The 25,997-nt window shown below is 41.6% G+C and overlaps 1 protein-coding gene across 2 annotated transcripts in view; it reads left to right on the plus strand.

Annotated features, from left to right (window-relative positions):
• The first annotated feature begins 1,588 nt into the window (after window positions 1–1,588).
• Window positions 1,589–25,997, plus strand: part of KIAA0319 (KIAA0319 ortholog) — a 38,537-nt gene continuing 14,128 nt past the window's right edge. Inside the window, exons 1-10 of one of the 2 annotated variants that reach the window (XM_065628779.1) lie at window positions 1,589–1,637; window positions 6,381–7,153; window positions 15,467–15,641; window positions 18,256–18,360; window positions 19,040–19,137; window positions 19,521–19,608; window positions 20,151–20,243; window positions 20,818–20,950; window positions 22,800–23,028; window positions 24,770–24,893. In XM_065628779.1, the coding sequence (XP_065484851.1) occupies window positions 1,589–1,637; window positions 6,381–7,153; window positions 15,467–15,641; window positions 18,256–18,360; window positions 19,040–19,137; window positions 19,521–19,608; window positions 20,151–20,243; window positions 20,818–20,950; window positions 22,800–23,028; window positions 24,770–24,893 (1,867 nt within the window). The remainder of the gene's footprint in view (window positions 1,638–6,380; window positions 7,154–15,466; window positions 15,642–18,255; window positions 18,361–19,039; window positions 19,138–19,520; window positions 19,609–20,150; window positions 20,244–20,817; window positions 20,951–22,799; window positions 23,029–24,769; window positions 24,894–25,997) is intronic. The other variant, XM_065628780.1, reaches the window with a different exon arrangement.

Consider the following 25,997-nt stretch of genomic DNA (forward strand, 5'->3'; position numbering starts at 1 on the left):
ACAACACTGGGCATCTTCCGTCACCGAGAAGAAATGCATGGGTTGAAGCCAGCTCAAGCCTGTTGCTCTCTTCAAAATGATTTTGTTAGCTGTTCAGTTTTTATACGCTGTATTGGACTGAGCCACATATTGACTTCCCCTATGCTGGACTGGCTAGCTCAGTGAGACATTCACAGTCCTTAATGAACTGAATGAGAGAAACATTCACACCATAAGTTGATCTACTCAGCTGTTGATAGATGTTTAACAACATCTGTCACCTAAAACACAGGCCAACCCCTGGTCCTCTTCATGTTGAGATAAATAAATACGTGGCTTGCTTTGCAAAAGGTGTGATCAGGCTCATCCTACCTTATTCCCTGAGCTCCCTGGGCACATTGCTCTTGCCCATCTCCTCTGAACCTTCTGCCATTGTCGGGATTTATTCGTTGGTCACAGAAGTGCAAGTTACAGACCACGGTTCAGTTGCTGCTGTGCTTTACAGATGTGCTATCTATAAAAGATCCTTTCTGAGAGAGCAAAAGTCCAGCTGCTGAGCTGCTCGGCTTTCTACTCCAGTCAGCCTTAGCAAGAGTAGCATGTCTAAGTAACTTCCTCCTACCCTTTGCAAGGGGAAAAAAGCAAAATGGTCTTTCATCATAAAAAGTTCTGTGTGGTGAGGAACCCGGCCAGTTAGCAGCATTTCTATCATCTGTAGACATACGTAGCTGAAATATGAAAGTCATTACCTTTACCAAGTCATGTAATGAAAGTTAAAACGAATTGACTGGGATACTCTGCCTTGAAGGGTTGTTCTCAAACAAACAAACAAACAAAAAAAGGCACTGCCCATGTTTTCATGTATAGAAGTGTTTTTTGGTCAGTCATCTACTTAGAATCCTTTATGTGGGAGGAGTTGTGAATTTGGCTAAACTAACTTTTCTCCTTGCTTGAGTAATATTGCTTTGAATTATTCCTTCCTTAGGAGACCTATTTGTTGCTTAGGCTGCCTTATTTGGATAATTTAGTGTCCTTGCAAGGAATGTCTCCCTGGAAATTCTGGAGAAGTATTTGCTTGTATTACCTTGATAGCTGGGAGAGAATAGCTTGAGGACTGCCTCAAGAGCTGACTTAACTCTGCATGGTTTTTAGCATGGACATACTGTCCATGATTCCTTGGTTAGGGGTGCCTGCTAGTTTCTGTTTAAAGCCAGAGCAAAACCAGGGTCTGGATAACTGCAGACAGAGCATTTCTAGGTTTTGAGGTACAGGAGCCCATGCATGCAAGTATTTCTGGGACATTTCTGCATCTCCAGAGAATGAGATTTCCAGGTAGGTGATTTGTTCAGTGTCTTCAGCTTGCCTGATCTGCTGTCATCCATCAAGAAGTCAGGAAGTAATAAGAAAGCCTGTATTTAACTCATGTATTGGCTTTTAGTGTTGACATTCTAATTAATGCTCACATCTGACCTTTTTCTTCCTGTGCTGTCTGTTGCAGTGCTCATGGCCATAGCAGGTACTAAACAATATTAGAGGAAACCGACATTAAGACCTACAATTTCCACGCAGCTGTTTGGAAAAGCACTTGTTGCTGCCTTCCTGGTGCAGCATGGCATTTGGACGTGGTGTTCTCTGCCTGCTACTGTGGGCAGTAACAGGTAGGAGTTTACTTCTCATGTGTCTGAATAACACAGAACGAGTGAAGCAAATGCTCCCAGAATGCAGGTGTGAATGAAATATGAGTAAGGCAAGAGCTGGGAAGTCTTGTGACTCCTCAGTGTGAAAAGTTCTTGTAAGGTACAGCTTCATAACCAGCAGCTGCTTGCAATGGAGGAAGGCAGTTGTGAGTAGCTGTTTGCAGCCAATTTCAATAGGGCTGTTTCAGGGGAGATGCATGGGGCAAGAGTGGGTCATGGGAGAGTTCAAAGAGTTTTGCTTCTCTTTCTCTTGTAGGACAGCAATTTAAGAATGATGTATTGCTTTTGTTCTAAGCTACTTCTTTTTTTCCTGAAGTATCATAAGATGGTTGATTTACAAGAAGCATGAATGCATTTATTTATGTCTCTCCTCTCATTAGCTCTACAGACATATATTATCTTTGAAAGACCACAGGAAGGTCCTGTAAGTTTCTGCTTCAGCCACAGAGATAGGTAAATTATTTCCATAATCAGACAGATGAAGAATTACAGTAATTCTTAAGACTGTGTCTGTGTCATAGGGAGATTTAATCTGGTGCAGGCAGTTTTGACATGGCAGCTACAGAACAATATATGCAAATGTGGGGTTAATTTCTTTAAAAGACGGTGTTTGAATTGTGTCTGTGGAGATACTGGCAGTATCTATATTAGCAGGAATTGAGAAACTAATACTCCTGTAGTATAAATGGGATTGGCTGTTCCATGGGGGAGAGCCTTGCTGATGTGCTGAGGCTTAAACTGACTACTGAGTTTGGAAATGTTGGATGAGGGTGGGATAGGTATTAACTACAGCTGTGCTCATAGGTGGTATGAATTAGTCCTCAACATCAACCTGATGATTTCATAGTGCCAAACTTTTTGAGGGGGAGATGGAGCTGAGGTTTTTGTTGCTATAGTAAACAATTATGCCATTTGTAAAGAAATAAAATACAATACTCTCCTATGAGATATCAAGTACCTGCTGTGGGGTCCATGCCAGCATCTTTAGGAAAAAAAAAGCAGCAACTTCAAGAGAAGGCAATAATATGCAGTAAATGCTGAATTTTTGCTGTAGACAATGTCACAGTTTTATGCTTTTGATAATGCTGTTAAATGTTAGCAGGCTAGAATATCCTCCATGTGCATATAGAAACTCTTGTTTTCATTCTTCAGTTGCAATTTTGCTACACTCTCCTGATTTATCTGAGAACAAGGCCATTACACTCAGACTACTTGCTGTATTCCAAGCCTCTCCCTGTATCTTGGGTACCAGCACACAGTGTTTAGGGGCCAATACATTCTAGTATCACATTTTAGTATAAACTTTAGTATTTATTTGTTTCCATCTTAATAATTTGCAGTATTTTCCATCCAATTAATATTAACTCTAACCGAACTGGAAGATACTTGCTGATTTCCAGAGTATGTTTGCTGAAATACATCAGTGGATTGGTGGGGGCTGTGGGTGTTTGGTTTTTTTTTTTAGGGTAACCAACTTGTCTGATTAGGTCTCTGGATATATCAGTCAGTGTTGTCCTACTGTAGACATAATAAGGTACAGCTAAAAGGAAGGGGAACACACAGCTTGCAGAATTTTTAGGCTGTTGATAGCCCAGGCACCAGAGGGCTTTCAGGGCTCGTAATAAAGGGAAGGAGTAGTTCTGTTAGTAACCTGGAATGAGTACTTCTGAAACAGTAAACAGAATTGCAAGATGCTGGTTTTTTGCTGTTACTGGTTAGAATAGAACAGTGCTTTAATTTCTGAGTTTAATTAACTAAAGGAAAACAGCTGTGGTGTGACCTCAACCAGCAAGTAAGGGTTTAGCAATGTTACTATGTGGCCTTTGTGGCACACTTTCGGTACATTTTCTGTAAATAAGAGACCTCACTATCTATTACTTGAGCCCATTGCAGACTGGAGATTGGACAAGGTGAAGGGCAATATGAAATCAGAGGTCAGATTAAGTTCACTCTTTGTAGATCTTATGTATTTTCTGTCTGAAGACAATTAATGGACACACCTAGTGTTAGGGTGAAATAGCCTCCTAAATTCATCCATTCTTGCCCACCTAATGCTAGAATTTAACTCGGATGTAATTCTAACTGAAGCAAAAGATAAAACTTTGATTACTTTCATATTTGGATCATACTTACATTTAATTTAGAGTTGGCAGAGAGATAATTTTCCCATTGTACAGAAATTCTGGAGTTTAATGTTTCTTCCATTCCTTATTGAGATGAAACAGAGGCCTTCTGGCATTTAAAAATAGAGGTAGCTAAGATCTGTGGCTGTGATGCTTGCTTGGGCGATTTAGGTTTGAAGTCATGCATTATTTTAGGAATATGCTAGACTTGTTTCTCTCTGTGGCTAATGAAACACCATTAATTTTGTGGGAGCTTGACTCTGCAGTGTGATAGCTGATGTATCAACCTGAAAGTGTCAGAGTGAGATTTGAAGCTTGCTTTGATGTTGGGATGAGTGAAGAGTTAAAGTCTAGCCTGAGGTTAGAGTTTTGGATTATTCCAATTGTGTGAGTCTATCTCTGAAACAAGAGTTGTTCGTCATTCTTTTCTGAACAAATAATGAAACTTTCAAATTTGGTCACTTTCTCCTTCAGGGATGAGGTAAAGAAGGGAAGGGATGTAAACAGCCTTCAAAGGGGTTTTTTGACTCACCTTAATAGTGCTGTTCCTAAAGCATTAGTTGTAATGAGTTGTTACTGACCTAATATTGCACATTCACACAGTCATGTTTCTGGTTCACACTTTTAAAGGCCTGTTTATCATCTTTCTGTTGACTTACAGGATTAACTAAGTTGGTATGGGTTGAAAAGAACAGAAATGGTTAAAGGGGCTGTCTGATTCCTATACTTCATTTTAACTCAGAGCTCTGCTGGCCCCCTGTCCTAAGTTGTGCAGACAGCTTAAAGGAAAGACTTGCAATGACAATTCAGAGTCACTGTCAGGGTCTTATGTTCTTGGAGGTGAAAGGAAATGTAAGGAAAATATTCATATGCAATGTAAAAGAAAAAAATGCACAAATCCTGAGCATCCCCTGGGTACAGATAAAGATACGTCATGTCTGGGCTATGTTAGAACAGGGTAGTTAGTTTTAAATTCATGTTCCCTTGGATAGATTTTTCACTGAAAGTGTAAAATGGAAGAGTAAACAGCATCCCAGCTCTACGTGAAGGGGTAGCTGGAGTCAGAAAAATGGTACTTGAAGCTATTTATCCTTTTTGTCAGCTTCCTATTCAGCTATACTTATTTACAAGTCATTGATGATTTTTAAAAATTGCTTTTGTTTCATGTTTTTCCTTACCCCGTATAGCCAGCTCTGCAAAACCATCATAAAGTCTTGTCTTCTCTCTCCCTCGCTGTGTGGTGCATTTTTTTTGTTTGTTTTGGGTTTTTTGCAGTGAACCTAACCTACTTTGCAAGCTGTACGCTCGTCCCAGGCAGTATGATGCCCCACAGATATTTCAGTAGCTGTATTCAGATAATGTATTGTGAAGGAGGACACTGCAGTCCAATGTGGAAGATGTGGTGGGAACTGTAGTGCGGTGGTTGGACACGCTGCAGGTGCTGGAGAATCTCCGCATCTCCAAGGCTCTAGGTCATGGTCAGACCTAACTCCTATTGCTAGCCTATTCCTACTTCTTCATTTCATTTTTCCTGCCCGTCAGTTCAACAAATTGGAGCAGAAATCCATTAGTCAAGCTACCTTTTTATTTTTCTCCTGCCATATACTATTGTGAATAATGAGGTTTCTGCTGCCAGAACTTAATGCTGTGCACCGCAAGCAAAGTTAACTTTGTCTTCCATTACTGTGTTAACTCCACAGTGGTGACATCTTCTTTTCATTGGTTGAGTTAGCAAGTCTAGTTGAAAACCATGTTAAGAAGGTTGTCCTGGTTTTACTCAGCTGTTTTTTGAAGCATGATCAGAGTTTTCAGGTTGCATTTTGGAGAGAGGAATTCTGAAGCACAGTCATAACCAGTAAAAGAACACCTAGAGAAGATGTTAAAAATTGACTGAGATATAAGTTGATTCATACTTGATTTAAACATTTCGCACTCAGTCTTTGATGTGCTATGAAAATAATTCTGGTGTCATACTGAAAGATTACAGCTTCACTGTGAAGCAAGGAAAGATGTTCCCTAATGGAGTAAGCTCTCGGGATTTCACATGAACTAGTGGGTAAAGCAGCAAAAGTTTGAGAATTTGATCCAGCTCTTATATTAAGCCCAGCAATTATGTTGGTGTGAGGGACTCTTAATGAAGTTTAAGAGAGATGGCAAATGTTTCTCCTATGTAGATTTTTGCTGCCTTCTCCCTCAAATGAAACAATGACATGTTACAGCATCTTATTTGCGTTTTAAAACATGTTTTGCTCACTATGCTATGGGGGTAATGGAGGTACTCCATGAGTTTTTTGTGTTCCCTACTCTGTTCTTGTTTTTAAGTAGTGACTGCTCTCATCTCTGTATTTGTTTGTGTAGCAAGGGAGTAAGAGGTACTTTGAAAAATCTCTGAAGTACAAATACTACTGCAGAGGGACATGCTGAAAAAAAAGTAGTGGTGACATTAGCAAAATGAAATTATCTTATTTAAGCAGGGTACCACCTGTCTTTTTCTTGTCTCTTGTGATAAGCCATTTTTGGTCACAATAAACTGTATTATGGCTTGGTTGTGATGTTGTGCCTTATGCTGCTGGTGTTTCAGGTTCCAGATGCGAGCAGTGCAGAGAAGGCGCCACGTACTCAGGTGCAGTAATATCTCCGAACTTAGAAACCACTAAAATTATGCGAGTTCCTCATGCTATGTCAGTGTCCGACTGCATCGCAGCATGTTGTGATCTCTCTGGTTGTGACTTGTCCTGGATGTTTGAACGACACTGTTACATTGTGAACTGCCAACACAAAGAAAATTGTGAACCTAAAAAAATTGAAACTGTGAAGTCCTATCTTACTTTTGTGCTGAGGCCTTCTCAGAGGCCAGCCTCCCCGCTAGGATTTGGGCAAGTGATCCCAAGCATGGTCCACTCTGTAGGACTCCAGAATGAGCCATCCGAGGAAATGAGTAGCCTGAAGGAGCTGTCTCTGTTTGGCAAAGATCCCAGCCTTGAGGAGATACCTGAATACATTGATGATTATAAGGAGTTGGAGCAGGACCCCTTTCAGGTGAGCATCAAACATGAGCAGAAGGAGAGCATGGATTATGCTGACTGGGCCCTCATGGTGGCAGGTGAAAGCGGTGTCAACTCTTCTGTGGGTGATGATGGAGATAACCAGGAAGACTTTGCTGAAAAGAAAGGAGAGGCTGGAAAAGTGGAAGGCCTTCTGAATAAAACCAGCTCTGAATTGAACTCTGCTAGTGAACACTCCATACAAAAGTTGTCATCTCTCCCAGAGATTACACCATTCCCTGAGAAGATGTTTGAAAGTGAAACAGCTGTTCAACTTCTTTCACAACCTGATGATGCTTTGCAAAAAGAGGTATGTTTGCCCCTCAGGAAGCAGGTGGAGTATGGTGAGGCCACTTGGCAATTGTTTTATTTTTCGAATCAGATTAGGGTATTGCTTTGTAATGTAACGCTAACACTCAAATGATTTACAGTTCTGTTACAGTGTAGAGAAGGCTGAAGGAGAGAGGATTACCTTAATAGGTAGATTAATTGCTGAAGGACTTCTTTCTGTCAGATGATAGAGAGTAGAGCTTCTTTTCAGACATTGTGGGGTTTCCTTGGAAGTGTACAGATGAGTGGGCTTGGACCTCATGTAATAGTGTTACAGTATTCTTCCTTTTTGACCCTTGCTGATTCATTAGAAGTTAGCTGAGCAACACTAGTGGACCCTACCCGTAAACGTAAATTCCTCCATCAATAAAATTAAGCCTTTTTTATGGGTTTCATGTTACTAATGCATAGTGGTGTTTGAGATGTAGTGATGCTGAGTAAATATCTTTTATAATGCTCTAAAATCACATAAGAGAGGCAAGGTACATAAGGAGGGACAGCGGTGGTTTTGAGCCATGATGTACAAGAAGATGAAGTGGGTAATGTGGTTTTGTTCTCAGAATCCTTTTCTTGAGACTGTCAATAGGGGAAAAAAAAGAGTAAAATACTTAAAACCTAGTCTAGGTACTTAAGTAAGATGTACCTGTTCTCTGTTTGTGCCAACCAGTTTGATCAGTTGGGACTAAAAGAGTTCTTTTTCCTTAGGAACAGGGTGGGATCAGCTGGGAAGTTGAAACAGGCTATAAAGTCAACTTTTACTGGGTTTGACACACAACCCTGCTAGAGGGAAGAGGAAATTAAGGAATGTTAGCTGGATTGCTCTAAATTCCACTAGATTTTGTAACCAGCAACTACTTATCTCTTGCTGTAAAAATGATAATTGATTGCCATTACTGTAGGGAAGAAAAATACGTGTAAATAAGAAAGTTGCATGAAGTCTGTGACAACTGAGGTTCTTGGAGGGGATGACTGAAATGGCAAAAGTATGTTTAGAAAACAGCAAGTCTTAAGATATAATCTAACTTGGATACCGTTGCAGGCTAGAGGCGTGACATTTTCTGGGCTCCGCTTTGAGATCTTCTAGATATTCTGAGAACTGGAATTCTTGGAAGGCCTCTGGGAGTGCTGTGAGGAATATGAGTGGTTGCTGTGGCTGAGAGAAGACAACTATCAGACACTGGGCCCTTTAGAAGCTTCTCACAAGCTCCATCAGCTGTTCTTGATCAAAGGATGCTTTGGGCTTCTGCCTTAGCTCATGATCACAGAGGGTGAGGCACCCATTCAGCATGTGCTAGACAGAGGCCTAGGAGCTCCACCTAGAGATGGCAGTGAGCTAGTCAAGAGTTTATATGGGTTGGGTTTGGCAGGGTAACTGTTATGGACAACGTTAGGGTACATATGTGCTCCAGACTGCCTGGGCAGGAAGGAGTAGATGCCTTCAGTCATCTGGGAGGAGCCTCATATTCACAGCCTCTGGTCCTGATGGGGGATTTAAGCTACCACAATGCCTACTGGGAGGCCAAGAGAGCAGGGCATAAGCAATGCAGGAGGTTTCTGGACTGCATTGATAACCTCTTGACATTATCAGAGGTGATTGTGTAGCTGACAAGGAGAGGGGCTCTGCTGGACCTCACCTTTGCAGGCAAGGAGGGATTGGTCAGAAGTGAGGTGGCCTTGAGGTAGTGGAGTTCAGGTTCCTGAGAGGGTTGTGAATAAATCAAAAAACAGGGTCACAGCCATGGGCTTCAGGAGTGCAGCCTTTGGCTTGTGAGATCTGCTTGGAAGAATCCAAAAGGAAGACTGTCTTGGAGGTAGATGGGGACCATGGGAGGAGGTGTTACTTTTCAAAGATCACCTCCTCCAGGCTCAAGGTAGCCTGTGACTTTTTTGATCACGTTGGTCTTGAGTGTATTGGCATGAGTGAGAAAAGATTAGAACTTGTCTCCATGCATATCGAAGAACATTTGATAACAGATAAAGTGCTGTTGCAAGTTAAAAAGTGGGTACTGCTTCTGCAAGCAGAGTTGACAACAGAAGAGTTCTTTTAAAAATGTCTACCATGCAGACCTTGAATGAAACGAGTTTAAATTAACATTGGAGTTCAGGCAAAAGGGATGGATATTATTTTTTTTTCTATTAGTATGCAAAAAGTATGTATAAATATACATATGGAAAGTATGATACCAAAGTATACTGTCCCTGCTGATAAAATTTAAGAGCAACATTCACTCACTAGAGTTGCTGTTAATTCTAACAAAGGGCAATATCTGAGCTGTTCTTACAAAGTTAAGGAAATCCAACCACTGCTGTACTAAACTCATCTTCCATTTTTCCTTCCATTTCTTTTGTTTCCTTCTGCTAGGGGAAACTAACAGGCATCTTTTAGTTACTGCCTGGGCTGTGTGCTGGAAATTACGCCATGGAAAGAACCTGCAGTAGCTCTGTGCACCACCATGTTTGTACACTTGGGCCATGCAGTTAGACTTGAAGCTTGCCTCCATTGTGTCTTGCTGGTGGATGGAAGCCACGTTAGCACTGTGCCAAGTTTTAGCCAATTGTCAGGATCTCTGGGACTCAACTGCTTCGAACTCGTGCCTTAGGGGAGCTGTACAACTTTGAGCTCACCTAAAGTATGTGGCAAACAGACCTGAGCAAATTTGTTCCCAGGCTCTAATGGATCATGTGAATACAGCTTTATGAAAGTTGAGATTTCACATCTTGCAGTGGTAACAATATGTATGGCCAATCCTAATTTGCAAGTCTCTACTTTGATTTTGCCACCCCAGGCAGAATAGAAAGATTTTGCTTTTTTTTTCGTTCACTGCCTGTGTAGATGGGAGTTTACTGTGAAGTGAAATGGAGAGAAACCTACTTCTCACTGGGACAGAGGAGGCATTCCTGTGTGGTCTTTATATTATGCTAACACAACCATTGAAATTCCTGTGGAAGGGCTGAGGAATGAGCTTGCTTATTTCAGTGCAGAAGGAATGAGGCTCCAAAACTAGGTCAGTCTTTAGCCTCAGCTGGTAGTGATGTTGAAGAGCTGATAAGACACCTGTAGTTAGAAGGGAACCTGGCAGTTCTCTGTTAGCAGAGCTGTGGAGGGTTGATGCGATAGCATTGAAAGATGTTTGTAAAGTGTATTGTCAAATGACTCTGAAGGCTCTCAGTGTATGGAGAAGTTAAGAATCTGCAGAAGCAGAAGGTTTTGAGAAATGGCCAAAGCCTGTGCAGCCTTTATTTCCCAAGTAGGAATCCTTGGAATGTAGACATTTGTAGAGAAATTATGATGATAAGCAGTTTTGGCAGACACCTTTCTCTGGCTTTCCCCAGGTTCAGTCCAGATACATCTTCTTTCCCCTTCCTAGTCTATTCTCCACTTCTTTTCACTGCACATTATGCTTAGTCCCTTTGAGGTGACAGGGGGCACAGGAGGTTTGGGTTAGCGCATGGCAGTTTCCTTTTTGCCACTTGTTGCTTCTTTTCTGCGACTCTTCCTTCCTCCTTGTTTCCTCTGCCCCAGTGCGGTCTTCTCTGCGGGCCTCAGACCCCTGGGAGGTGGCATGAAATGCCTCCTTCCAAGAGGGTGTCTCCAGCCCTGTGCCAAATAATGTCCCCTTCCGCATGTTCCTCTCATGTCTCCCGTTGTGCATCCCCCCCACCTCCTCCTGTGTCCTCTGCCCCCAGTGGCTGTTTACCTTTCTTAACTGGTTGCAGTGTTGGCACATGGTGGCTTGTTTCCATCCATTGCCAAACTGTCTGGGACCACAGGGGTGACTTCTGCAGCCTAAACCCTGCCAGTTATGCCTAACACTGACTTCTGTCTTGGGTTCAAGTTTTTCTGGTTTGGGAACTGCACTCGTGACTCTAGTGAAAAAGATTCTACTTGTGATAAATTCAAGTGATGGGATTTCCTTCTTATGTGTCTCTTTCTTCAGCAAGCAGACATCTTAATGAAATCTCATATGGGTTGTTCAGGCATATATTTGTGTTCCCTTCTGAAAAAATGTTTCTTTGGAAACCAAATTAAGTTTTTATATTGCATGTAAAATGCCAAGATGTCTTCAAATAGTTTTCTCACTTGTATATGATCCAAACTACCTCTCAAACTGTTACCTTTTTGTATAGGTTATGAAAATGTGAAAGTCTTAAAACCAATTTTGCTAATAATTTTAATGAACTAGCCTATGTTTATTGCATCTTATGCAATAGTTTCCTATCTTCTGCTTAAATCTGCCACAGCAATTGTATAGCTCTATTCCTAGATCTGTGCTGATGCGTTCCCTTCTGCGGCTTCCAGACAAAGCTGTTTTGACAAGCAAGACAGAGCGGAGTGGCAAAAATGCAGTGCCTCCCTTCACGCTAGTCAGTGTCCTCAGGTGCTGTGTTCTTTAAGCAAGGACCTAGAGAGAGATTTTTAAACTGAGATGAACCAAGCACAGGCCTCCGGAGTCTGTGCCCCAGGAGCATCCTCAGTGTAGGGCGTTTCTGTATGTGACTTGGGAGAGAGTGTATGGGGTTTGTCAGTTAGCTGAGTAACCTGGCTTTTGTGTTTACGTCGAGTTCAAAGTGATGTTATGGACCGTCACCCTGTAGCAGCTCAATAACATTAATACATTTAGAAATCTGTACAGAGTAAATGCTGTCAGGCTGCCCAAAAGAGAAATCTGCAGGCTGTCCGTCCTTGAAGTGAGATACCTGTGCAGTATTAATTATGTTTTTAGAATTGCCAGTTAACTGCTAATCTGTTAAGCAAGGTGAGGTTTTTCAGGTCTTGGTCAGATTCCAGCTACTACTATGTTGATGATGCAATGTTTTAAGCATTTGTTCTATAGGTTAGACCTGACATGATTCTTGAGTTTGCATTTGCAGGAATAGTGATGCAGTCAAAATGCATGAAGCTCTGCCTAAGAAAGCTTGAGATGGCTGACAGAATATATGTGATGAAGAACCTTTTAATATCTGATCGGTGTGCCTTCAGAATTGATATTTAACAGTTAGAATAAAGTGGAATATCAGAGATGTTCGTATCTTATTTTGGCTTTGTTTCAGTTTTGAGGCCTGCAAATGCTGAACAGCCCTATTTAGTTAAAAATGCATTGACTTGAGCCTTAGGGGATGTATTGGACCCCTGAAAGATGTTTTGATATTTAGATTTACCTGTCAAAAATGTTTCTTTCTTTAAGTCTGCACTGCATGTCATGCAGTATGATGGTTTGCTCTTTCGCAGCTTTTCAGCTACACAATTAGTAGAGGTCATATGTGCTTGAAATCATTAGGGAGATACCTGAATGCAGAGAAGGAAGGAGAAGCAGACTGGTGAAAGAGCAGAGTTTTCACTGCTGACAGAGCTGCTCTCCATAAGGCTTTCCAGACGAAAGAGAAATGGTACTGCAGTTATGTAGTAGTCATATGTGCAGAGGGACGTGGAGGAAACCCTGCTGAAGAAGCAGTCATATAAAACACACCACTAGCAGCCCTTGAGTCACCTGAGTCTTGATCTTGTCTGTAGGAGTACCTGAAGAACGTGATTCCTTGGCGAGGGAAGGGAGATTGCCTGGAGGATGAGGATGGAGCAAGGCAACATGGTTGGGCTTGTCCTTCCCATTCACAGGGAGAAAAGAAAGCACCCAATCTGGAGACCAGAAGTGGCAAAAGATCCCCCTTGGCATGGTGGTGTTGCCTGCAGTGTAACTTTGAGCTTCTCCAGGGAATTGCATGGCTCTATTTTTTCCTTTTGGATTGTAGGGGTGTTCTTGTTTCCTGTAGGAATTCCCAAGAGATTTGCACTAAAGTCAAACCCTGAGAAGTGAAGGATGTGGGCCCTCAGAGTTGGTGTGTTTATAATATTTTGTAACAAGCAGTAGTGGTTGCAGGGGTAGGTAAAAGCAAACAAAAAAACCCACAAAGCCCATACCAACAGAGCTGCCTACCCTACTCATGCCCAGAAAGACTCTTTCTTTTCTTTCCTCTTCACTTCAGTTCCCAAGCTGGAATTTAGGTTAATCTTACTCTCTAAATCTATTTCAGTGTATCTCTTAGTAATAGTTTCTGCCTGAGAGCTCATTTTCTGATATTGCCCCGCCCCAATTATCTGCTGCCTGCTGATGTTCTTAGTTTTAGCTATCTTTTTGGCTATGACACTGCTTCAGGTGTGACAGTGCCACAGGACACCTTTTTGTCTGCAGAGTCTTGCCTAGGCTTGCTGACTGAAGAGATGTTTGGTGCAATTGCAGAAGAGAGAGTCCCATGAAAAGTACATTTGAGGGGACCTTGTCCTCATTGGTTGTATGAAGCCAGGTTGGCTGCTTCTCAGCTGATAGATTGGCAAATGACCAGGAGAGGAGGAAAGGCAGAGGGAAGCTCAGAAAAGTAGATTTCCCTCAAATTTGGAAGGCAAAGAAACACTTTGGTTTGCCAAAGTGTTATAAAGAAGATCCTCTTTTGAAGATGTGGGATCAAGTATGTAAAAGAGAGCTGTCTGGAGGAAAGGTCTTTTGTGAAAGTATGAGGCAGGCTGGGCTTGAGGCTCTCCCTATGCATGATAATGTTGTCAAGGGTGAGATTCCTGATGAAGGTCCAGGTTTGGCAATGCTGAAAGTGCTACCTTGGAGCTGTAGTCCCTGATCCTGCTGTCAACGTCCCAACTGTCCAGAGGGATGATCTTACATATTAAGCAGAGCTGGAGGTGTGGCCACAGAGGTCCTTGTGTTGTCTGTGTTATGGACTCATCTGGAGGTGCAGCTCTTGGTGTGGTTCTTGGCATCTTCATGGGGTAGGCAGCCACAGTCCCCAGCACTGCTGTCACTGTCCCAACTGCACAGGGATATTTTCTCTCTGTCCCTGTTGAGGACAGAGGTGAAGTTGCAGCTGACTTCCATGCACTCTATTCCCTTGCAGGCTGGGAAGCAACAATCCCTGGCATCGCTTTCATGTTCCCAGCTGCACAGGGAGCTCTTTCTCCTGTCCACGTCCAAAGTGGAGCTGCTCTGATTTCCTAGGGAGACAACAGACTGCAGAGTGAAAGTGGAGCTCCTGAAATATGAAGAGAAGCTGAGAGCTGGGATAGTTCAGCCGTAAGCAGAGAGGATTCAGGGGAATCATACCAATGGATATAAGTAACTATGGCAGGAGTGAGGAAGATGGAGCCAGGCCCCTTTCAGTGCTGTCCAGTGACAGGACAAGAGGCAATGGGCACAAATTGAAATACAAGGAGTTCTATTTAAACACTGAAAACCGTTTTTTTCCTTTTTCTTGTGAGGTTGGTCAAACACTGGAACAGGTTTTCCAGAGGGGTTGTGGATTCTCTGACCTTGGAGATATTCAAAACCTGAGTGGATGTGGTCCTGAGCAGCCTGCTGTGTCTGACCCTGCTTTGAGGAGAGTGCTTCGACTAGACGATTTCCAGAGGACCCTTCCCACCTCAGCCATTCTGTGATACGAGTGTGAATTTTACCAACCTTCATAGTCCTGTTCTTCAGTTAATAGATTATGTACAAATAGTAGCAGTATGTTATGTCTTCATGTGTCACACACAGTAGCCATAATTGGCAAAGTGCTTTTCTCTAAATGTTAGGTCAGAAATAAATCTTGAGAATGTAAGGAAAAACTGTTGGCCTACTTAGAGAAATGTGTCATTGGAAGGTGATGGCACCTGAAAGAAAGGTGCAACGTAATGGGCAAGGCTAACACAGTGCCAAGTTAGTCCTGCAAAACTTGTGTCCATTACTGCAGTCCTGATTTACTAACAAGGTGTGTCAGTGAGAAGAACACTTCTGCTTAGTGACTGAAGTAGGGAGAGTTAGGCCATTTTATTAGAGGTGAGGAAGTAAGAAGGCATGCCAAGTTCTGGTCTGAGCAGATGTAGTAAGAAGCAAAGATTCTGTTATGTTTGTGTGTGTGCAGCATGAAGACAATAATACTCACCACACAGACTTTCTGTTGTTTGCTTTTAAAGGTTTATGGCTCTATTTAGACCCGTTCTACTGTTCTTTGTTATTTTGAGAACTGGTAGCCTTAGTTGTATTCCAGGTGACCTCATTTTGATGACCATAATCTATGCTGTTCTGCATCTGAAACTTGGAAAATGATTAGCATTTCTTACAAAAACTGATTAGTAAAAAAAACCAACAGTCCTCCTTTGATAGATATTCTGTATATGAATAAAACCTCCTAGTAGCATAAATCAGTAGGCTCACTCTACATGCTGTTTAAAAAACAGCATGCCTCTAAATCTAAAAATGTGAAAAACGGCTCACTTATGACAACTCTCTCACCATAATTCATTTTTCAGGCTGCTACACCTTCCTCTTCTTCAGACAAACTGGATATCTCCCCAGGTGTGGCAGAGAAAACCCAGACTCCCACAGTGGCCCCAGAGAACGTCACCGAAGGTGGGACCATGCTACTTCCCACTAATACTGAGCCCATGCAGCAATTCACACCACCTGCTACTGCTGCTAAAGCAGGTAATGTTTCAATGGAGCCTGGGATCTGGGGGGTAGCTGCAGGTTGGACAGCGAGCAGGGATGGTTTTACCACTCTCAGGCTTCCAGCCTGTTGTTAGTTATGAACTTGGTCTTATCCCAATGTAATATCATCCTGCTTAAAGCCTGTAGACCTACAGTGATGCTACAAACTCAAGACCCCTTAGCCAGTTACTTCTGAGGCAAAACTATGACCACTCCAAAGATGATGAAGGGAGTGGAGCATCTCCCTTATGAGGAAAGGCTGAGGGAGCTGGATCTCTTTAGCTTGGAGAAGAGGAGACTGAGGGGTGACCTCATTAATGTTTATAAATATATAAAGAGTGAGTGTCACGAGGATGGAGCCAGACTCTTCCTGGTGACCACCAACAGTAAGACAAGGGGTGATGGGTTCAAACTGGAACACAAGAGGTTCCACTTAAACTTGAGAAGAAACTTCACAGTGAGGGTGACAGAACACTGGAACAGGCTGCCCAGGGAGGTTGTGGAGTCTCCTTCTCTGGAGACATTCAAAACCTGCCTGGACACCTTCCTGTGTAACCTCATCTGGGTGTTCCTGCTCTGGCGAGGGGATTGGACTAGATGATATTTTGAGGTCCCTTCCAATCCCCTAACATTCTGTGATTCTATGATCACTAATGGGAAAGTATAACTCTAGAAAATACAGCAAAGTATAAAGCAGACATTAACAGCCATTTCTGAATGAGTTAATTTTTCTGCTTGGTAAGAAATACCTGGAGTTTCAGAATAGTCTCTTCTAGCCATACTGTTATTCTTTTGTGACTCTTCAGAACATTGCTCCCTCCCAGAAACTCTTCAGTAGGGTTCCCACTATTTATAGTTGTCAGATATCATGCAGCAGCATAGCTGGAACCTGAGGAATGTCAGCCCTTAATAGTGGAGAAGCCTAGCCCTTGGTAGGGGAAAACATGGCCTCCGCATCCTGGGAAAAGACAAGAAAAAAAAAGTTTTGCTCTAGTTTCAGAGCTTATCAGACTTCCAGCTGCAGAGCAAAGGTTTTTATTTTGAAAAGGACATGTTTAACCACTATGTCCTCTAGCTGTCTTAAATTCTCTGGGTATGGTATGAGTATCTCCTTTCTCCTGCTTGATTTGCTGTGTCCTTGTGCACTCTCACAAAGGGCTGGAAAGGCCACAAGAAGCAGAGAAGCATGGAAGTGCTCTGTGCTCTTGATGTACTGAGGGATATGGAGAACTAAGCCCTTTGCTTCCTGGTAGAGCAAGTCTGGTTTGGGACATTCTTGGCACCCTCTGCCAAACCACAACCTGCTAGCCAGAACAGCGGTAGAAGGTAACAGGAACAGATGAACTACAAGAGATCTCTCTCCGAGGCAATGGGTCATTGGTACTGTTGAGTGTTGACTAGGCAGCTCCTCCTTCACAAGAGGACATTGAAGAGAACTCAAAAAGGAGCTTGGAAGAAGCCAAAGGAAAGGTTATGATGAATCTCACTCTAAGTACTGCTTTCTGCAAAGATTGCCTCAGGTTTGTGTGTTCTCAGCCTTACTGTCTTGGAAGTCTTGAAGACAGGCACTCCTTCTCTCTTTTGGTCAACACCCTCATCTAGCTGTTTTATTCTCATCTAATGTGGAGATCCAAGTACAAACCTCCACTCCACTGGTGTCTGCGGCAACTCCCATGAGCAATTATGGAGTCTTGGGTACATTTAAGTATCAGTGACAGAAAGTTTACTGTCAATGTGGCCTCTTCATCCATTTTTAGACCTGTAAGCTGCCACTGCTGAGTAGCCTCTTGCTCATCTATTCAGGGTTTGTAAGTTGGACATTTAGACACTAATGAATGTTGCTTTTGGAGAACCTTTGTTCTGTGGGTTCACGATGTTAGAAGGAAGACATTTAAAAACTTTGAAATAGAGGTCTATGGGAACCTTTCCTGAAGTTGTGCTTTGTTGTGTTTCTGTTGGGGACTGGATTTGTGGACTCTGGCATTTTTGGAAGAGGAGAGAGTTTGAGAACTAGAGAAGTGTTCCTGGATGGCGAATAGATTGAATGTGCAATGCAGCTACAAAATCACACCTTTGCCGTGCTATAAAGGTGAAATTTTTAAGAGGGACACTGAGCTGGACGTTGAGGCATGTAGTACTTCTTGGTGAAAGAAGGTGTGATATCAGAGTTCTGTTGTGGACTATGTTACTTCATTTAATGAGGTTTGTTCCAGTGCAGATGGCTTTTTTGTCTTCTGTAATTGAATATTTTTTAATTCCTGCACTTCCATCCAGTTACTAAGAAAAATGCATAATTCTTTATGCAGGACACTGTTACGTCTGATATACTGGAATAATCAGAATGCTTTTCTCTAAAACAGAAGTAGGGGAAATGACACTTCATATTTGGGGAAGAAGAAAAATTTTGGCTTGGTAAAAGGTGAAGGAGCCATAGTCATGATTATAATAGGATATTATTTGGTTATGTATTGAGGAATTTTTTTTCTTATCCTTGCCTATTCATTGTAGAGTGTTTGTCAAATTTTACCTAATCTGTTACAAATAATATTTGAATATACTAAATTTGTGTCCATCCGATCTGTTAAAACATAATGTACTCATTCTGTCTTAAATACAGTAAAAGAACTTATTGTGTCTGCTGGAGATAATGTACAAGTGATGCTACCCAAAAATGAGGTTGAACTGAACGTCTTTGTTGTCCCACCACCGCCTACAGGTGAGTTGAATGGCCTTGGCTTAAAAGGAGATGCACACACTGCCAACCCGTAAATGCAGGCAAGTCCTGAGTTATGTGAACATCAGTACATCAGGATAAAACCGTCTTTCTTATCTCCTACTAATACCTTTTTTGTGGTTCCAACTGCAGAGATTTCCTCCTTTGGATTTTAGACACTTTTTTTTTTTAAAGTGGCTTTTACTGTCAGAACCTGAACTCATTAGCCAGATGGTTCCACAGAAGGCCTCTAGTTTCTAGCAAAAGGTGACGTGGTCCAGGTTATAGTGTCTTGCTGTAAAGGAGAGGGGGACGGGAAGTAGTTTCTGAATGCAACATTTACCTTAAAACTACCAGCTTCCGAACTGCAGCAGGGAAGAATACATATTTACACACATAAGTAGCTATGTAAAATGCATTCACTTCATGAGAAGCTGGTGGTTGTGTAGAAGTCAATTATTTGTGAAGTCTGTTACATCCTTGCTGCTATACTAAGTTACAACTCACCGTGGAAATTCAACATGTAGTCATACTGCTTCATTTTGCAGGCTTAAACAGTCTTAGCTGTCATGATTTTCTACTGTGGCATTTTATCTGATGGATGGTGAACTTGATTTCTTTGTTTCCTGGGTTTATCTTGAAGGCAAAGCTGATTATTTTTATGCTGTGTTATTGCTCTTAGAAACAGCCTACACCTATGAGTGGAGCTTAATTAGTCACCCTGCTGACTATGGCGGTGAAATGGAGCACAGGCACAGCCAGACCTTGAAGCTCTCTCATGTAAGTGAGCTGTAAGCTCAGGCTCCTTGTGTTTCTGTGTTCTTTTCACAGGAATCCAATCTGTGGGGAAGGGTGCCTTGATTTAAGAAGTTTGACTGCCAGCGTCTCTTCGCTTGCATGTGTCACCAAATCTTTGCCAGATTAGGAGTGTCTTTTTCATAGTGCTCTAATAATTTTCTAAGATAGAGTAAAAATTCATAAGTGATTGCTTTGTATTCCCCACTTCTGGGCAGTGACTAGGGGCCTTTTGTGTATGTGTTTATAAAAGGAACTGTTGGTTTCAGATATACAGATTTTTCTCTCTTTACAAGATGATTGGCAGATTTATGCATACTGCTTTTGTATAATTTGATATGTAACACGATTTGTTCTGTTTGTTTCAGTTATCAGTGGGACTTTATGCCTTCAAAGTGGTGGTTTCTGGTGAAAATGCCTTTGGTGAAGGTTTTGTAAATGTCACAGTCAAACCAGGTAAATCAGTTGGCTGAAGTAATGAAATCAATTTCTTCAACACAAGTAGTTGTACAACACGCTCATCTAATAGTCTGTCCAGGACATTTGGTAGTCCAGTCATGCAGAGATGTGTCATATCTTGGTGTCTGTAAAGCATTTTAAGGAAGTAGAGTTAAGGATCTTGCTCACTGCATTTAGGTGCTCTCTGGTCTTGTACCCTCCTGAGGTAAGGCCCGAGATAGCATCATGCCACCTTTTATGGGTCCCCTTCTCCAGTACAGCCAGGAGCAGCAATTAGGTGCTGAACTGGCTCTAGCTGCAAGTTACAGTGTACAGGTCTGTTCTGAAGTATACCAGTTAGAAGTGGCTGCAGCAGAAAAGTGCTGCATCAGCACTGTGCTCCTCAGTAACCTTTTCTCTCCCTTGTCCAAAAAGGACAGCAGGTGCTGCAAAGCTAGATTTGAATCACTAGGAACTATTGATCTGTAGCGTTAAGATTAGTTTTGCCTGAGCTTTCACTATTTTTTTTTCCCACCGTCTCCCTTCTTTCTTTTTCACAGCAGTCAGAGTTAACCAGCTGCCAGTTGCCATTGCTTCACCCCAAGTACAAGAAGTATCTTTGCCTACAACATCTACATTCATCGATGGCAGTCGTATGTACTGGACAGTCCTGTATTTTTAATATACAGTTACAATATTATAAGTTTCTTGAATCATTATTGATTTTGTAGATTTGAGTCTAGTTATAAATTATTTTAATAAATAAAACAAGTGATAAAATGCAGCCTTCTGCTTGGGGATTGAGGTGCAGTGTGTCAGAGGCTGCTGCATCCAAACAGCAGCTACTCTTACAGCTTCTTCCTGACCTGCCCGAAGGCCTCTGTGCTAGTACAGCAGGGGCCGTGGCAGAGAGCTGTCACATAGGGTATGATGAGATGGCATAATTAGGTTCATAATTACTGAGAGCAGGCAAGTTGGAATGTGCAGAGTCTGAGACTGATTTTTATCTTTGTGTGCGTGAAGAATTTTTTTGTTTGGTTGTTTAGATAAACCATACCAAATGTAACATGGAATCTGTGTTTTAACAGCTGTGGTACATGAGCCCTGTTTGATATGCTTGAAAAGACAGTTGTAGCAAATCAGTTAGGTATCCATGCATGAAAGACTTGAGGATTAATTCTAGCAATTACTACAAGAATTTGATGTGTTTTTCTTTAATGAATGTAGAAAGTATAGATGATACGAAGATAGTGAGTTACCACTGGGAAGAAATTAAAGGTCCTTTGCGAGAGCAGAAGGCATCTGCTGACACACCTGTCTTGCACTTGTCTAACCTTGTTCCTGGAAACTACACTTTCAGGTACCTGCACAGATGCTTTCCTTTGAGGTTTTAACTGTTTCTGTGATGTCAGTTAGATGTTTGTTTCTTTGTACTCACATGTCTCTCCTAAAATGAAAAACTTCATTTTTTCTTCTGCATGCTATTACCCTTCATTTTGCACAGTGGAGAGACATAGGGAGCAGTTTTATTTAAAAGTGCTTCCAGTGATTTTGTGATACTGATGTAATGATACTTTACAGCACAAAGTTATGCAAAACAAGCTATCAGAAATTACATACCTTCCACTCCCACCAATAATAACTGTGACAGAACATTTTAATATTTTTTTAAAATTTTTTTGTCCTGACAGTGGAAGCAAAGTTCGTGGTTCTGGGTGCTTTCCTTAAAATCAGAGTTCATTTTCTGAACTTCTTAACTTAAAGCCTGGTCTGCACAGAGGCAGACTTCCCGCTGACCCGACCTGAGTTATTTGACTGACAGTGGGTAACAGCTTACCAGTCAATATACTATGTCTCAGTGTAGCATCAGCAGAATGTTGAAGCCAGTGAACATATACATTAAAAGTGATGCTTTGCATAAGGTTCACCAAAAATTGCATAGCTTCAACTTTCATTCTGTGTTCTTTACTGGAATTTTTCCCTGTTGTACAGTGGCAGAAATGAGTGTAGGATTTTTATCTGTATTAAAAAGGGCAGAGCTTACTTACAAGCTATGTTCTAAGTGTGTTCCAAACAGGAACAGGGCAGGAGCGTCAGACTCGTTTTCACTGGGGGCCACATCAGCCTCATGGTTGCCTTCAAAGGCCCGAAGGTAATTTTAGGACTGTATGAATGTAGGAGTAGTTACATTCGGGCCTCTGAAGGCAACCGCGAGGCTGATGTGGCCCCCAGTGAAAACTAGTTTGACACTCCTGCCCTAGAGAATTTTGAAATCACTTGCTATATCTGTGCACTTTTGGGGGGAGGCTGAGGCACTTGAACAATAGCAGTGTGTTCAAGCTTAGAGGAAATCAGATGGTCAACAAAATCCAGTGCTCATGTGCATGGATGTGTACCCACTATAGAAGTATATGTTCCCTAATGACAGAATTAATGAGCACTAGTTTTGTTCCCACTCAGAGAAGGCTTCAAGAGTGGTTCCCTTCCATGTGGTCAGCTGTATGCAGTTTTCAAAAGAGAGGTGAATTAGAGATGTATTTGCTTACCACACTGTGGAGGGCAGTCTTTTATCACTTTCAGGTGCTAGCAGTCTCATTTTAAGGTGATTTGTCATTGTGTTTTTGAGAAGCAATGGTTTGTTATTTTAAATGCAGTACTTTTTTAGTTTTGTGACTTGACATCTTCAGTAATCTGAGCTGATACTAAGCTCTGTTAAAATTAGTAATAGTGTGCTGCAAAGAAATAAGAAATTAGGAACTGCTGCTGTGTTGTAAGCAGAGCTTCTGAACATCCAGAGTAGTTTTGGATGTAGGTGTTAACAGGGACTGTTCTGCTATGGATGATGAATGAAATCCCTGGTTTTTACTGAGTAATGCTTTTTTTTAAAAGAATTTCTAGTTAAATCAGTTCAAAATGAAGAAGTTGCCTTTGACTGCAGTGAAGGGGTTTCATCTGGGATCCAGAATAGCTACCCTTTTTTTTTTTTTTTTCCCCTTAAAGATTGAAAGCTGTATTTGAAAACAGTTTTGAGTTTCTTTCCTATCCTAGTTGAAGGATATGTGTTTCTGAAGCACAAGTTCCTATAATCTAATCAGTGGCTCTAGTTTAGGTGGTGTTTGAAGAAATGACAGAAAAAGTTAACCTTTGAACTCAGGACTTGGCAGAAGTCCATCTTAACAGATTTCCAATATTGGTTTTCCTGTTTGTAGACTCACAGTGATTGATTCAGATGGAGCAGCCAACTCCACCATTGCATCTCTGACTGTCAACAGACCAGTGGATTACCCACCTGTTGCCAATGCAGGACCTAATCAGGCAGTCACCTTACCCCAGAACTTCATCACGCTGAATGGAAACCAGAGCAGTGATGACCATGAAATTGTCAGCTATGAGTGGTCACTCAGTCCAAAAAGCAAAGGCAAGGTTGTAGCAATGCAGGTATGTTTATTTCTTCCTTCCTGTGTAGGATTGGAAAGCTCTTTTATCTTTGCCTCAACACAAGCAAACACATACCTAAGTAACTACTCAGAAGCACTGAAATATCTAGAGTGCTGTCACTTTGTTGTTGTTCCTCTCTGATGTATTCCACTCCAATTTAATCCTTCTCATAGGTTGTGGGGTTTTTTTTCCATTCCTTGTGGCTACTTCTGATTCTTGCTGTTGTTTGTTCCCTGGTGTTTTGGAAAGACTTTGAGTTCACAATGTCTGTCTTTGGGCCCGAGAGCCTGCTCCACAAGTTTCTATCTTCTGAGATGCTGGACATTCTGAAAACTGTTTTGGGGAAAATGTGGGGATAGTCAGGGTTTTCTTGTAACACTTTCTCCTGGGGAAAGGACTCAAACAGAAACAGAATTTTCTGAGTGAAAGATAACAAGACTTTTGGGAGTGTTATGCAACCATGCTCTGTGGTGGGTTTTTTCCCTCACTAAAACGTGTTTCCTATGAAAGCTAACTGAATTTATTCTCTTATTTCCATGGCTGTTTTTTAGGCAGTTGAGGTAATTAATGTAATGAAGCTAGCTGAAACTTGGAAGCCATTTTCTGTAAGAGGCATGTTTTCTGCTACGTTGCAAACGCTTTAGGCCTTCAGAACTGGAAAGAGATCACTTCGTAGATCTCTTAACGGAAGGAGTAATACCAATACAAGCATATACTGTACAATTATGAAACTATGGAGGAGCATATAGCATAATGGATTATCTCTCTTCATTTGCCAAGATAAACATTTACCAAAGGTAGCCATGCAACCTGAACTCGTAGCTTTTAAGAGCTGTTAAATCTTAAAGCAGCCTTCCTGAAAGAAGCGAATGACTGCTTGAGATATCTAATTGATTCATAGAGTATTTAGTGTGGAAATACAGGAGCATTTTTCAGTTTTCTTTTCAAGACCCTAGTAATCTTTTTCATGTCCCTAAAGCTGAGGATGCTGGTCTCAGGTGTGTTACATGGTTAGAATGCAATGTAACAAGTACCTCTTGATAGTTAATAATTTATCAAATCCCTTAGTTCTCATTTTCATCCTTATCCAAAAAAACCCTCCAAACTAATTGCATTGGGATTTGTTATTTCACATATGAGAGATGCCGCAAATGTTCATTTTACTAGCAAAAGGACCTATAGCTTATGAGCTTATATAGATATGAACCAAGTACTGCTGGAAGAGTATACTCAATACAGAGTTGTCTCGTTTAATATTTTTTTCCTATAAACCTATCTGGCTGTGATCAAATCAAACTTGGTTTTGAGTTTAATGATTTTTATAAATATTATATTAAAGAGTGTCATGATGTTTGTTTTTAAAATATATCTAAGGAAATGGAATAAGCTGTAGTAATTTCTATCAGTGTTTAATTTCCTAATTGAGAAAGTTAATGTGTTTCGCAATTATTGTTCAGAAATAATGCAGCAATTATACCAAAATAAGAAATTAAGGTTTATTGTCTATAGATATTTCTCTGGATTGGTAGGGACAGTTGCAATAGTGAATACGTTACATCTGTCTGTGCATCAAATTTTAAGTCTCTCCTTTTCTACAAGGTGCTTAAACTGCTTGCTCAAACACTGTATGAATTAACACAAATGTTACTTTTTTTCTTCACATTTGCTCTGTAAGACCTTTCATAATCCATGAACATTCCTGTTGTATCTCATTCTCTCTGTCTTTCTAAACACTGTGTAGGGAGTGCGGACGCCGTACCTGCAGTTATCTGCAATGCGGGAAGGAGATTATACGTTTCAGCTGACTGTCACAGACTCTGCGAGGCAGCGGTCTACAGCTGAGGTCACACTGATCGTACAGCCCGGTAGGTCACCTGCAGGCATGTCTGGGTCCCTCAGGGCTGGGCCAACCTGGTGCCTGAGCACTGTCCTCAAATGCGTCATCTCCCCGCATTGCACCACTGAGCTGGCAGTCTGAATATCCGCTGTCCCTGCGTCAAGGACTCTTACAACTCCATTTTCTGTCAAAGCAAACAGTTGCAACAAGCACAGAATCGTGGAAAGTCCAGGTGATGATCCTGAGGGCTTATGCCAGCCTGATTGCATAAGGCAACCTGCACAGAGATATGTTTGAGTGTACCTCTAAAAGCTGAAATGTAGCTCTTGAGTTTAATATCCTACAAAGTCTGTTTTGCTAAGCCGTTCAGAGTATCAGTCAGTGCTTTGCTCAATTTTATTATTGTTTTGCAGTTCTCCTTCAAGGATCCTTGTGTGACTTGAATTCTCACAAGAATTGCATTGCACTTTCTAGGGAAAAGTGTCAAGCAAGGAATTTTCAAAACCTGCATCTTTCACACATTGGTTTGGACTTGGGAGCTGAGTGGTGGATGGGCCCAAATGGTCCAGGCCTTGTGAGATTTTTTTTTTTAATGCCCCCCCTCCCCTTTTTTTTTTTTTGGTAATGTGTTTGCATATTACATCCAAAGTGACCTTTTCTGCCCATACGAAGGTCTCACATTCCACCATAGGGCAATGTTTTATCTTTCTGTTGCTCGTTACACATCTTTTTGTAGATGACCCCTTCTGGGAAAACTTTACAGCAGGCAGTTACTGCAGAAATCAAGATTATGAATTGGAAGTACAGTGTGTGGTGGTGTGTTCTAGACCTGTCATAGTGTGGAACTAGAAAGATGCTATCACTGAAGTCAGGTCTAAGGTTAAATAAATATCCTGGAAAATGGTAGCATTGCCAGTTTTACCATGCCACAAAAGCAGAGGTTGCAAACAGAATCACAGGTTGTATGTTTCTGCACTAAATCTGCACAGGCTCTAAAATGGTATTAACTTAGTGGTGTTGTGCTATCCTTGAGCAGCAGAACACCTGAGCTAGTATCTTTGAGGGCAAAGAACCGTATTTGTGTGGGTGACTTTGAAAGGAATGCAGTGGTGAAACCAGGAGAATACCCACC

Source organism: Caloenas nicobarica, chromosome 2 (genome assembly GCF_036013445.1).
Source record: "Caloenas nicobarica isolate bCalNic1 chromosome 2, bCalNic1.hap1, whole genome shotgun sequence".
Classification (NCBI taxonomy): Eukaryota; Metazoa; Chordata; class Aves; order Columbiformes; family Columbidae; genus Caloenas; species Caloenas nicobarica.